Source organism: Glandiceps talaboti, chromosome 15, assembly GCF_964340395.1.
Source record: "Glandiceps talaboti chromosome 15, keGlaTala1.1, whole genome shotgun sequence".
Lineage (NCBI taxonomy): Eukaryota > Metazoa > Hemichordata > Enteropneusta > Spengelidae > Glandiceps > Glandiceps talaboti.
Genome location: NC_135563.1, coordinates 9,357,936 through 9,370,842, shown reverse-complemented (window position 1 = coordinate 9,370,842; position 12,907 = coordinate 9,357,936). Strand labels below are relative to the sequence as shown.

Below are 12,907 nucleotides of genomic sequence, written 5' to 3'. Positions count from 1 at the left end.
TCGAAAAATTCCAGTTTCGTATAACTTTGATTAGATTTGGTTTAATTCACTGTTTCTAAAGAAGAGAACGAACAGTCACAAATACCCACAGCATTTGTAAAATATTTCAAGTTTTTTTTGTTTTGTTTAAAAAAAAATATTTTCACGAATGATTATTTTTAAAAGTTATTCCAACAATCAGAGCCATACAAACGATCAGTACTTACCGGTTTGGTGTGAGGGATTTCTATCTCTTGTCTTGCAATACTTGACGACGGTAACGACTTCGGGTTTAAAACTTTACCAGCAGACGTGTGTAAACTGTCAGTTGTTTGGACAAGCAATTCTGATCGTTTGAGCAACATCGTAAGAAATTTGCAGTTCGAATTACACTTGACGTCCGTGCATGCGCAAATCGGTCACCACTTTCACTAAATTATAACGTATCAAATTCATTGCCCCAAGCAGTTTAAAGATTTTAACGTAATTGGAGCCAATAGTCCAAAGAATCGTTATCTGCGTGAAGGCATGTGGGGCTGATTTCTATGAGAATTGCGCCCTCTATTAACCTGTTGTCACTCCGATGTCACGCATGACTCTATTCTCTACATGTAAAGGATAACTGACAAGGTTTAGTATCAACAGACCGTCAACTCAAGATGATTATTTGTCGTGAACTTGTGAGATAAACAAAGAAATTGAAAACTTACAACGGTGTTCTATAATTTGTCTGGTATGTGATATATGAGTTTGTTATCTTATTGATGGCTTTGGCATATCATCAACCAGTGATATAGTTGAAGTCGCCATTCCTTGAAATTCGGCCTGGTCTCTTTGGGATTATAGTCGATTCCCACAAATAAAGTACCGATGAACCAAATTTTCCAACACAAGTGTTTGATAACTCAACTCATTATTCTGAAAAACATACCCATTTTGTTTTTTTAAAAATAAAAAAAATGGAATTTATCAGGCAAACTTTGTAAAGGAAGAACCCAATTACACCAGAAATTGACATCAAAACGAACTTGCTTGTTCTACAGTTCTTTGATATAACTTTAATATTGAAAGATGAAAAAATATACATTTTCTTTTTCAAATTCAAGAGAAACTAATGAACAGTAGACGCCTTATTACAGCAAAACGTAATTCCTCATACAGAAATACGGGAATTAGAAAGGTGTGTTGTCATAATAAATTAAAAGTGTTTGTCACGCAAATGACTGGAGTGTAAAATATAAATCTTCAAATGAGTGAAATTTAACTATATTAAAATAAAAGAAATGAGAATTGTAACTGTTAAAACCCGTTGAAAATATTGCAAATATAGTGAAATCAGCTAATAAGTGTTATTTCCCTATGATGACTCATCAATGCATGATGGCGATATGTACCACGGTGATGATGTCATTTTGCAAGTCATGATTTAAATAGTCTTTTGCGGTCACTAAATATGACACCAACTCAATCTATTAACTCTCGAGATCTCTCCAAATACAAATACATGTAACGTTAACCGAGTAGCCATTCAGTCGAACTTATGAACGTTTGTCTAGCCAAGGAGTCACCATGAAAATAAACTTGGCCATTTCTTCTGTGTGAACATTCATTAATACAATAAGTAACACTGACGTAAAGCACTTTCTCTACGTGCTACACTCATTTATAGCATTCATATTAAGTGTAAAAGTACACTGTTTCAATTGGTTTATTTACAAGCCTAGAATGTGGCCTTTTTAATGTGGTCAATCAGCAAATGAAACAGTATACTTTTACACTTGATATAGATGCTATAAACAATTGTGGTACATACAGAAAACGGTTTACTTTGGTGTTATGGGTTGTAATGTATACATAAACAATGTGTACATCCCACGAATAGTATTGCACTGTTTGATACAACCATAAAACTTTAGAAACTGTACATTATACTGTTAAGATAACAAGGTCACAGTATCTTGCTATATCTTGTGTGAAATTAGATAAACCACTTAATTAAGCCCTATACAGATATGCGGGCGCCAGTCTTTTGATGTCTTCATTTCATGTTTACATGCATGGTCACATATTAGTTCATTTCATTTAGACAAGATGTCACAAGAAACTGTATTCATTCATAATTGCCATCTTAAAATGTAGCGTGTGCAGTTTCCTATTGGTTTCTGCGTGAGTATATCAAACAGAATCCGTGAAAACTAACATGAAACGGACTGTACGTTGTATTTGCGTTCATAGTTTGTATATATTAATAATGTTATCAGCTGTGAATGTAAAAATAATCTGTCTTAGTGTTTACAAAAAAGTTAGAATTTCGATGACAATCTCATTTGAAGTTCATCGTCGCAAACCACGACCGTTTTACGGCACTGTTCTTAACAAGCCGGTCCCTACTTTATTTCGAAGTGTAGTGGTAGAAATAATAACTCTAGTTTACGAGAATGTTGAAGTTAGACTGTGAGATACGTCGTGACGTTTCTCCCTCACCGGCCTCCTGGTAGGGGTTGGCCGATGTGAGGGCGCCCCGTCTCGACGTACCTTACAGGCTAATTTGAAATTAATTATCAATGATCAGAGTTTACTTACATCCAATCTGCGAATCGCATAGAATATATTATGACGTCATTGTTTAATAATAGAAATGTAGACGAAGCAAGGGTTTGGGCAGTAAAGACCAGAAATTTGACAATAAAGACCGGGAAGGATTCAGTAACATTCTAACTAGCGAAACAGATATCTTTATCTGTTGAGCTATCCCTGTGTGCTCGTGTGATTCGGTACAAGAGTAACGTTAACTTGAATAACGAGATAGCGATACTGGTCTAAATCAGCAGTCGTCTTCTAGCATAGAATTTCCGGAAAAGAAAGACAATGGGAATGGATGTCATCTATGCAATGGTTTTCACTGAGGCTGGAACTTTGATGAAGTTCATCTAGATAAAGTTCTCATTTAGCAGCCCAAGCTAGGAGACGACTTGGGTTATCCATGCATATAAGGCATGAAAATATAGCAATTAATCATGCTACCTGATCACAAGACAATGAGTAATCTAAGGGAACGAGCAGAATTTACGCCACAGGGTTGAGGCGAAAATATGTGGCACGAACAATTTTGGGGCTGTGAAGGGGGACCTTTTGATAATTCAGCAGGTCTGAAATTTTCCTCTTGATTTGTGAGTTTTTGAACTAAATTTAACATCAGGAGCAGTCATTTACGTCGCATATTTGCAAAATATCTTGCTGCTACGTCAAGTACTTCATTTATGGTTATCAGAAAGATTGTTATTGCCTCACTGGATTGCAGGTCGCAACCCCTGGTCGTAAAAAAACTGAGCGTTCCCTTACAGAGCAGAGTCCACGCACCAAACCCAAAGGTGTGGGTTTAGATTTGTCATCGTCTCGTGATCAGGATGGTTATGTAATATTGATTTATACCATTTTACGACTTATTTGCAGGGATACCCTGAGCTGTCTCCTAGCTTGGAGTGCCTGCATTTTATCTGTTTGTGAACTTTATCAAAATTTTCAGCCTAGAATCCATCGTACCGTAGATGGAATTCATGAATCATTTCGTTGCAAAAACATGCAGACGACTACTTGGAATACAGGCTCGACTTTTCAAAACCTTTCAATCTTTATCCAGCTATTTGACGAGTTTCTTCAGAAGTTGCAACGTGTAACGTAATTGTCTTGGGCCTATACATTGCGTCATCGTGGGGCGAGGGTACAGACTTTGCTCTTGTCATGTTTGATAATGGGCCATAAAATGGGATTTACGTACCCGGCCTTAGCAACATGTAAACAACGAAATGTAATACCATCCGCGTGATCCGTGTTTAGCCAATTGTATATGAAAGGGGTAAAATAAGACTTATTTCTGTGATCACGCAAGTCCACTCACTATGTATCGTCTATAATGGAAGGCGGTGATCACTCGGAACAAAAACGAACGACACAAAAACGATGGAAATAGAGGTAAATAAAGCATTTTAGCCGCTTTCACCACATCAGATTTTAATCAGAATGGACAACTACTGTAAATACAAACGGTATCCTAGTAAATATTTTATTAATATTTTTATTGCAACTGCCTTGTAAACCAATCACACTAGCAGTTTGGTTTCTTAGCCAGTGACGTCATTCACAATTACATAACCTAGGCACGATATTTTCATGTTCGCCGCTACATCTAGCGCATTCGTGATCTCTCAACCATGTCGCCAACGTTACATACATTCGCGTTGATTATCGCAGCATTTTGCTCCTTCAACGTATCTGCCTCTACCCTAGATAATAAGTCAAAGACGAACACCAATGACTACACCCACAATGCCATTTTGGACGAATTTGGGAAATTCCATCTCTACTGGAAATTAAGCGACACTGCGATAACTTTTGAGATACATGTTGAAACACTAGGGTATGTTGGCTTTGGTATCTCTCCTAATGGTGGCATGGCCAATGCTGATATAGTCATAGGTTGGGTAAAAGACGGAGAAGTGTTTTTTACGGTAAGAAAAACTTTATCTACGTGTGAAAATAAATTCCATACATCTGTTGGTGCACATTCAGACTACTGGCGGTACACGAATCAATCTGTATGATTTAAAAAAAATATGTATAGTAAATACCAACATTTCACTATGGATTGTCTTTTCGAACAAAATTTACTATACAAATTTATTTACTATACACATTTTTTTTTAAAAACCATACAGATTGATTCGAATACCTGTGGCGGTACCGGTAGTTTTAGTGTGAGACGAAATCAAGAGCTGCAATAATTGCAGCGTTGTTTTTTATTTGTAAAACTTTTTTATTCTTTTTTTTTAAAATATATTTTATTTTGTATTATCAAACATTTTTCGTTTTACATTTTATTTTCTCGTGGGGTTTGCTAATAAAAAGAGACGGCGCGTACCGCTATAGGTGCTGCAGTTAATAAGACGTTTACCATTCAGTTTGTAACTAATCTTTCACCGGGTTCTTATACCGGGTTCTAAACATGCGTGAAATGCGAAGTCTCAAAATGATATTGGTTTAGTCCTATTTCAATAAATTTTGCAATTAGTTTCATTCAAAAATATTAGTGTTGTATCATTACAGGATATGATCATATATACAGGATATGATCGTGACAAGTTGTAGGCGTCATAAATCCAAGTGTTTCGTAACTGAAAGGTTGTGTGCGCATGAGTCATAAAAGCACACCCAGTCACGTGACTTCAAGTTTAATGTCAATGATTAAACAGTTTTTCTTTCTTGAATGGTATTTTTTCTGCTGTTGCATCTGGTACATGCAATATGTTAATTATCTACAAGTAAGGAGGGGAGAGGGAGGGAGGAGAGAGATTTAGACAGACAGACAGACAGACAGACAGGCAGGCAGGCAGGCAGGCAGGCAGGCAGGCAGGCAGGCAGGCAGACAGACAGACAGACAGACAGACAGACAGACAGACAGACAGACAGACAGATGCAGATATTCAGAGAAAGAGAGAGGATGGGATTTCGGTGCTATTGGGTGAGTATAATATTCACTTTTCCAACTGTCTCCTTTTTCAAGGACCGATTTGCAACTTCCAACTCTGAACCCAGCATTGACAACAGCCAGGATTATGAACTTATTGGAGGAATGGAAACAGACACTCATACCATATTAACTTTCTCAAGACAGTTTGAGACCTGTGACCCTGACGATAGAGTTGTAACAGTAAGTATAACTATTAAACATACATAATCCGTTTACATGAGATATGTAAATATCATACATAAGTAAAAAGCATCAAGGATGCCATAAATAGTATAACACAGTGCTTAGCACGGAATGGTCTGTTTTATCAAATGAAATAATGCACACATAGATGCCTATTATCTAAACTCAACATAGAAAATAGGCGTCGGTCACTTTGATATGCTTTGATGTTTTTTGGGAGAGTCACCGTTATAACCTTTGTAGTGTGTTTAATAGATGTGACAACAATATAACCTACTTGTAATTCAGCAACTATCATTGGGAAATTGGCATAGATATCCAAGTTCGTCACAAAATTTTCATATATGATATTCAGAATTTCATCCTAATCACATTGCTGTTTCCTCACCGATATTATGCAAATTTTCCATACGAATGCTCTATAGTATATTGTTGTAAGCATATTAAAGATGTATTAATACGATTCCCTATTCCAGGAAGGCACACTACGACTCATTTACTCCTACCACCCAGACGACCCAGTATCAGAAACTGGACTGGCTTACCACGGCACAGGTCAACGTGGTAGTCGTAGTGTTCACCTGCGTGGTGTTAGTCCTGTATTGCCGGAGATGCCAACAGGAGATGACTTGCTGACTTTTGAATTCATGAACCCAAATGTGAGTGTTTGATAGACAAAACGTCATATATGATAGTATAACTCATACAGGCTGAGGACTAGGGTGAAATTAACAAAGGACAACAACTGCGCATGCCTATGATGGCTGGAGATGATGAACGCAATGGGTTTCATCACGTAACGCCACTTCGACTTCCGAAAGATATATGCGCAAATAAATAGTTCTTACCCATATTGAATATTAGGTTACTAGACTTGGTGGGGGTTATTTGTACAACAGAAATAGTCTGGGAGAGTCAGTTGCGTTATCGCGAATATTTATTTTAATCTTTGCTTACTCTGTCAGATTAGCGTACCTCACGACAAGGACACAACATATTGGTGTCAAGCCTTCAAAATGCCAAAACTCAATTCAAAGCATCATATGATAAAGGTAAGGTTGTATTTTATATATAGATCATCGATAGGCGAACGGACGGACGGACGGACGGATAGAAGGTATACTAATAGTATGTATGTATGTATGTATGTATGTATGTATGTATGTATGTATGTATGTATGTATGTATTCGTGTGATTTGTACGTCTGGAAACGGGTTTATGGTTGACCAATCAATACAGTCGATGTGGTCGAAGTACAAGAGAACATATGTTGTTTGGTCCCTTTTAATTATATTTGCTGTAACTTTTACAACATCACAAAACAAATATTTATGTCTTTCAAAGGTCTTTCCTACTTTCCATTATTATAGTATGAACCTGTAGTCCAACCTGGCCATGAAGCACTGGTCCACCACATCTTAATCTATCAGTGCCACCACAAAGTAGACGACGATTTACATGGTTACGGTCATGAGTGCTACTCACCTAACATGGCTGGTAACTTGACTGAGTGTACGTCAGTCATTATATCATGGGCCATTGGAGGGGAGGTGAGTTCTTCTTTGTCACATTTATCTATTTATTTAATAAAAAACATTATGATTAATTCATCAAGGCTGCTGCAAGGATTTTGAACTTGTAAGAATATGTGTAGTTACATTCTTTTTAACCCTGTCCCCTTCAACCACATATTATACAGGCATTCTACCTTCCAGAAGAAGCTGGGTTTTCCTTGGGAGATTTAGAGAATGGTGATCCTGATTTCGTGTTGATGGAGACACATTATGATAATCCTGACTTTAGGGATAGTAAGTATAGAGTTTATATCTCAGATTTTTATAGCTAGGTTTGGTTTACATGGAGTTCAACAACCAACAAATAAGACTGATAACTTAAGTGTGTCGTATCCTGTCCAGCTCATGTAGGACTTAGGACCGTGCTGTTACTTTTTGTGATGGCGGGAAGAAAACTAAACATTTTTTTAGAGGGTAAACATTTCGTAAATGTGTCTATTACGAGTATAATGATAGACGTCTGTCTACAATTTATGGCTAGACACGCTACGTATTATGCTAACTTTAAGATGTAAGCCTTACACTTAGCGACAGACAGACGGACGGATGGACAGACAAACAGACAGACAAACAGACAGATATATACATATATAGATAGATGGATAGATATCTAGATAGTTAGACTGACTAATATTATATATATATATATATATATATATATATATATATATATATATATATATATATATATATATATATATATATATATAATCTTCTATTATTCTTAAATAATCTTTCAGCGTTTATAGACTCGTCTGGTATTCGTATATATTACACACCTGTGTTACGTGACAACGATGCCGCTGTAATGGAGATTGGGAATTTAGTGACCCTAGGACACTTCATACCTCCAGGAGCCACTGATTTTGTCACCAATGGACACTGTCCTAAAGAATGCCTTAGCAAAGTGGGTATCAAGTTTAGTTTACAACTAAAACATGATTTGTTCACCAGAAGTATGTACAGCTGTGGACATCCAAGTGTATGAATTCCTTTGTGTAACTTAAGTCAGACTAAATTAATTGTATAAGGTAGATTTCAGTCAGTAAATGACAAGCGGTATTATTATCATAAACATACTAAGACAGCTCAGTCGGCTAAGTATTTACGACAAGACCCGTATGTCTCAAACGTGTAAAATTGTGTATGTCTCAAACACCCAAATGCTAAGCTTTTATGATAAAGAGTAAAATATAAAATCAAAGTAAGTCTCTAATTCCATCTGTAAAATATGCCCCCTCCCCCACCGCCAAAATCGTCGTCCCTCCCCCATGTAATTACAAAAGATTCCCTTATTCATCAACTAACACTTACCACTACTACACACATATCGTGACTTCACAGACTCTTGCTGACTCAGAGATTACTGTATTTGCATCTGTACTGCATTCTCATCTGGCTGGAGTTGAGCTGAAAACTCGCCACTTCCGGGATGGAGTAGAACTACCAATAATTGCCGTTGACGACACGTACGACTTTAACTACCAGGAAATGAGATACCTAAAAGAACCAGCTACCATACGCTCTGTAAGTACAGACAACTATCACGTGGTCGCTATCTCAGGTATTACTTAGCATAATTATATTGTTACATCGTAGAAATGAATATAAGAACAATTCTTAATTGCCTGTCTGCCGAGTACCACAGTCCTTTCCTGCACGCGCTATGAGTATCTATTCACGTTCAGGGCCATCGACCATCAGCTTATATTGTACAAGTGTGCTAAAATTTAGTAACTGCAATTGTGCATGTATTTAAACTTACTATAGCAGTAATTCGTTGGAACAGTTTCCTTAACTGTTGCAGACTTTGGCACATAACAAGGCCTATCATGAGGGTATATATGAAAAAAATGTGTCAACTGCGCATAATCTAGCAAGCGTACTATAATCATTATCTTGCGTTCTTTCGAAATTACTGTTAGCACTAAACAACACTAAACAACTGAAATTAGACTGTCGACAGTCGTTCGTGCCTTTTTTGCTACGTTTTATCTAAAACAAAGTCGTCGCCTCGCTCCAATCCGGAGCCATACTATTACTAATGCTATAACCGCGTACTGATTGAAGAGTGAGTGCCGCTGAGGCTTTCGGCACTCACAGTTCCCATCAGTACGCATTAGTATTAATATGCTATGGAGCGAGGCGACGACTTTGTTTTAGATGAAACGTAGCAAAACAGGCACAAACGACTGTCGACAGTCTAAACTGAAATATATGTGATCATAAACTATATCTCAATATTATATATGTTAAGACATACTTTATTTATTGTACACTATCATTTCTAGATGTAGAAATCGTTTTCTACTCTGTTATTGTACATATGTTATAAATATTCTTCCCCCCCCCCCAGGGCGATGAATTGGTGACGCAGTGTATGTACAACACAAAGGGTAGATCCGGTGTTACATATGTAAGTCAATCTAATTAAATTCTGACGTCATAACATTCGAATAAACATTCCTTTGCCATTGGCGGCAAGATATAATCGTACGCACTATGCCCAATGATTACTTGTAAAAACATACATACATACATACATACATACATACATACATACATACATACATACATACATATGTCTTGCTCAGATTTAAGGAAAATAAAATATAAAAAGGCCATATCTTGTGAAGCTATTGACCCAGATAAGAGTGACAGCATTGTATCAATTATTATTTTCGTTGTTCGTCATAGGGCGGCCTTGGTACTAAGGAGGAGATGTGTCTTCATTTCATGTATTATTATCCCCGCAAGACACTGTCCAACTGTGGAAGCCTTCCTTTCATGGAAGTAATAGTTGCTTCTCTGACAGGAGCGAATATCCTTGATGTAAGATTGAACTATGAGTAAGTACTTTCTGATGTTTTCTTTATCTTAACTGAGAATGATATCAAGCTGTCTTAAATGAAATCACATAAGACGTTCACGATTTTTTATTTCAGAGGCTCAAACGACTTTTAATCAATTACGTTATATCATTTCTTTTCCCATCTTCTAGAACCTTCATACCGACAATTATATCACCCGAGGAATATGCTGGTCAACGACTAGATGAATACCTAGCCTCACTTGCCTGGACTGAGACTCAAATGGATGCTGTGATGGCCAGCTACCATGCAGGGTTCACGTATTATTGTGAGTTTGGTGGCACAGATGGAAAGACTGTAAGTACCTTTGATACATTACTTTTTTAAAACAGACGGTCCACTGCATCTATATAGTTAAGATTTTGATAGAATCTACTGTTGACTAATTAGAACTAATAACGTTGTCACTTAAACTGAAACCGGAGTCATGTTATTTATGACTATTTCAAGTAAAGAAATTTATAACGTGAGCACTTGAACCTAAGGAAAATAAAGTGTCCTACGTGAACCACTACAAAGATTGACCTGAAATTTGGCTTGGGTAATTAAGAGCCATTGCAAAGTTTGCGAATGTATGTATTAGTCATTCATCATAATCCGAATATTGGACATTTTGCAGCATTGTTTTTTCTAGTACACTATTTACCGTAATCCTACAACCCGTTTTATGATAGCGTTCATTTGCGCTGTTTGAGACAACCGTGCAGAAATCAATAACAAACTGTAAATGCTACACTTCGAAGATAGCAAGATTGAATGAACATTGCAACATTTTGTTTGAATAAACACGCCACCGTGTAGATATGAAATGGTGACGTCAAAACATTGGCGCCCACGTGTCTGCGTCTAGTTACAGAATGTCTAAATGATTATTTCATTTAGACGAAATGTTGCAAGAAATTACGATCTCACTGTCTTAATGTGTAGAGTCAAGTTAAGTTTCTTATTGGTTCTTGCTTGGTCAGTCAACGCTAACATGAAACGTACTGTACTTCATCAGTAGCACTTACTCTATTTGATTATATTCTTATCTCCACAGGAATTATTCAACCTTACTTTGTTACAAGAACCACTCCCGCCATTGCCTGAACCAGAGAGTATTTGTGTATCAGAATCAGCTGCTACAACTCTGAAGCTTGGCATAGCAGTCATCCTTACCATACTTGTTAGCGCCCTCTATCTGTTATAGTTACCATTACAATTACTTTTCTAATCAAATCAAACATTGAAAACTTGTCAAATATTGTTTCATAGATTTTCGCTTTGAAAATAATTACATCAGAAATGATAATTGCAATTCAGATGCACTGATCAAAAGTGTGAAAAGAGCAAACCTGAACAAAAAAATCAAATCAACATTGTAACAAAAACATAGATAATTAAGCAACATCTTTCCAATCAGTGTATTAATAAACCACATTGAGAGAAATAAGCTCTAGACTGTTTATAAACCTGAGCTGAGTCGTTTGAATTTCACGCTCACTATACCCACCCACATCATCTATCATCTATCATATATTATGGTTTAAGGTGGCCATAAGGATGACGATTTGGTATTTATTTTGGATTTTTATTTCATAAAACAATTTATCATGGCTTCCTACGTGAAAAATCAATGTATATCATATATAAATACCGCTCTACATACATAATACATATGTATTGAGCACTGTTTACTCCAATATAGACATATTACATATATATATATATATATATATATAACCACAGCAATTGTATCAAGACTTGACGATTCTCACCTGTGATGTTTCAGAGCATCCGTACACAATTCTATATCATCTCTGTCATATCTTTCGTCTACCGGATTGAATTGTATATCGTCTCGCAAAGTATACCAGAAAAGTAGTCGAATTCAATCCCTGACCGCTATATCCCCTTATAGGTCTATATTTGTGGATATTATTTATTTGGATTTCGATATTTCTGTTACTATAACATGCATTATTTTAGCCTTCAAGTCCAATCACTTCATTTTTCACTTGTCTTGATTAACCCGATCGCCGGATGATCTGATTTTATAAATCATTTTGGAAAAAATATTCTCCAAACGCGTCCACTGAAACTTGACTTTGCCCTTGACGATCGACGTATGTTCTTTGACTTTTTGTACATCGTTTTTCGAAAGTAGAAGCACACATTGGATTTAGGGATTATTTCATTCATTATTTACGACCTGCTGGGGGATGGGTGGAGGAATTGCTTCGAAAATCCACAACATTTGAGTGACCCCTACTTGGCTTGAAAGTTTTTTCGTAACCCCCCACCCTTCCTTGACACCATAGCTGTGTATTGCATACCTAGCACACATTTGTGCACATACATGTAACAGCTATGGATGGAATAAAACCCTGTAGCAATCCCTTTGTTCATATCTGACAAGCATTGCTCACATATAGCTGGTACATGGCTGTGGGAAATACCTATGTTACAATTATGCTAACATAGCTGGTATATGGCTGTGGTGATAAACTCTTGTACATGGATGTAGTAAAAAACCTATGCTGCATTGCTATTTTTCATGTTACATTGTATTGACATATCAGTTACACATCTGTCAAATCCAGGTATGTTACATCTAGTGTGTTGGCCAAAGCTGTTACAGGGATATTGTCCACTGAGCTGGTACAGCTATGTGCACAACCCTGTCCTAGGCATGTTAATGTTACAAGGGTGTGCAAGGTTCCCTGTGTACCACATACATACATACATACATACATACATACATACAATATCAAACTTTTTATTAAGTTGAATT

The 12,907-nt window shown here is 36.7% G+C and overlaps 1 protein-coding gene across 1 annotated transcript; it reads left to right on the top strand.

Annotated features, from left to right (window-relative positions):
• Positions 1–4,190: 4,190 nt before the first annotated feature.
• LOC144446189 (DBH-like monooxygenase protein 1 homolog) lies at positions 4,191–11,451 on the top strand. Its single transcript, XM_078135943.1, has 12 exons — positions 4,191–4,487; positions 5,540–5,686; positions 6,166–6,348; positions 6,655–6,741; positions 7,061–7,240; positions 7,390–7,498; positions 8,005–8,171; positions 8,609–8,791; positions 9,621–9,680; positions 9,962–10,113; positions 10,266–10,431; positions 11,174–11,451. Exons 1-12 carry the CDS (start codon positions 4,191–4,193, stop codon positions 11,321–11,323), a joined length of 1,881 nt encoding a protein of 626 aa, XP_077992069.1. The 3' UTR covers positions 11,324–11,451.
• Positions 11,452–12,907: the final 1,456 nt, after the last annotated feature.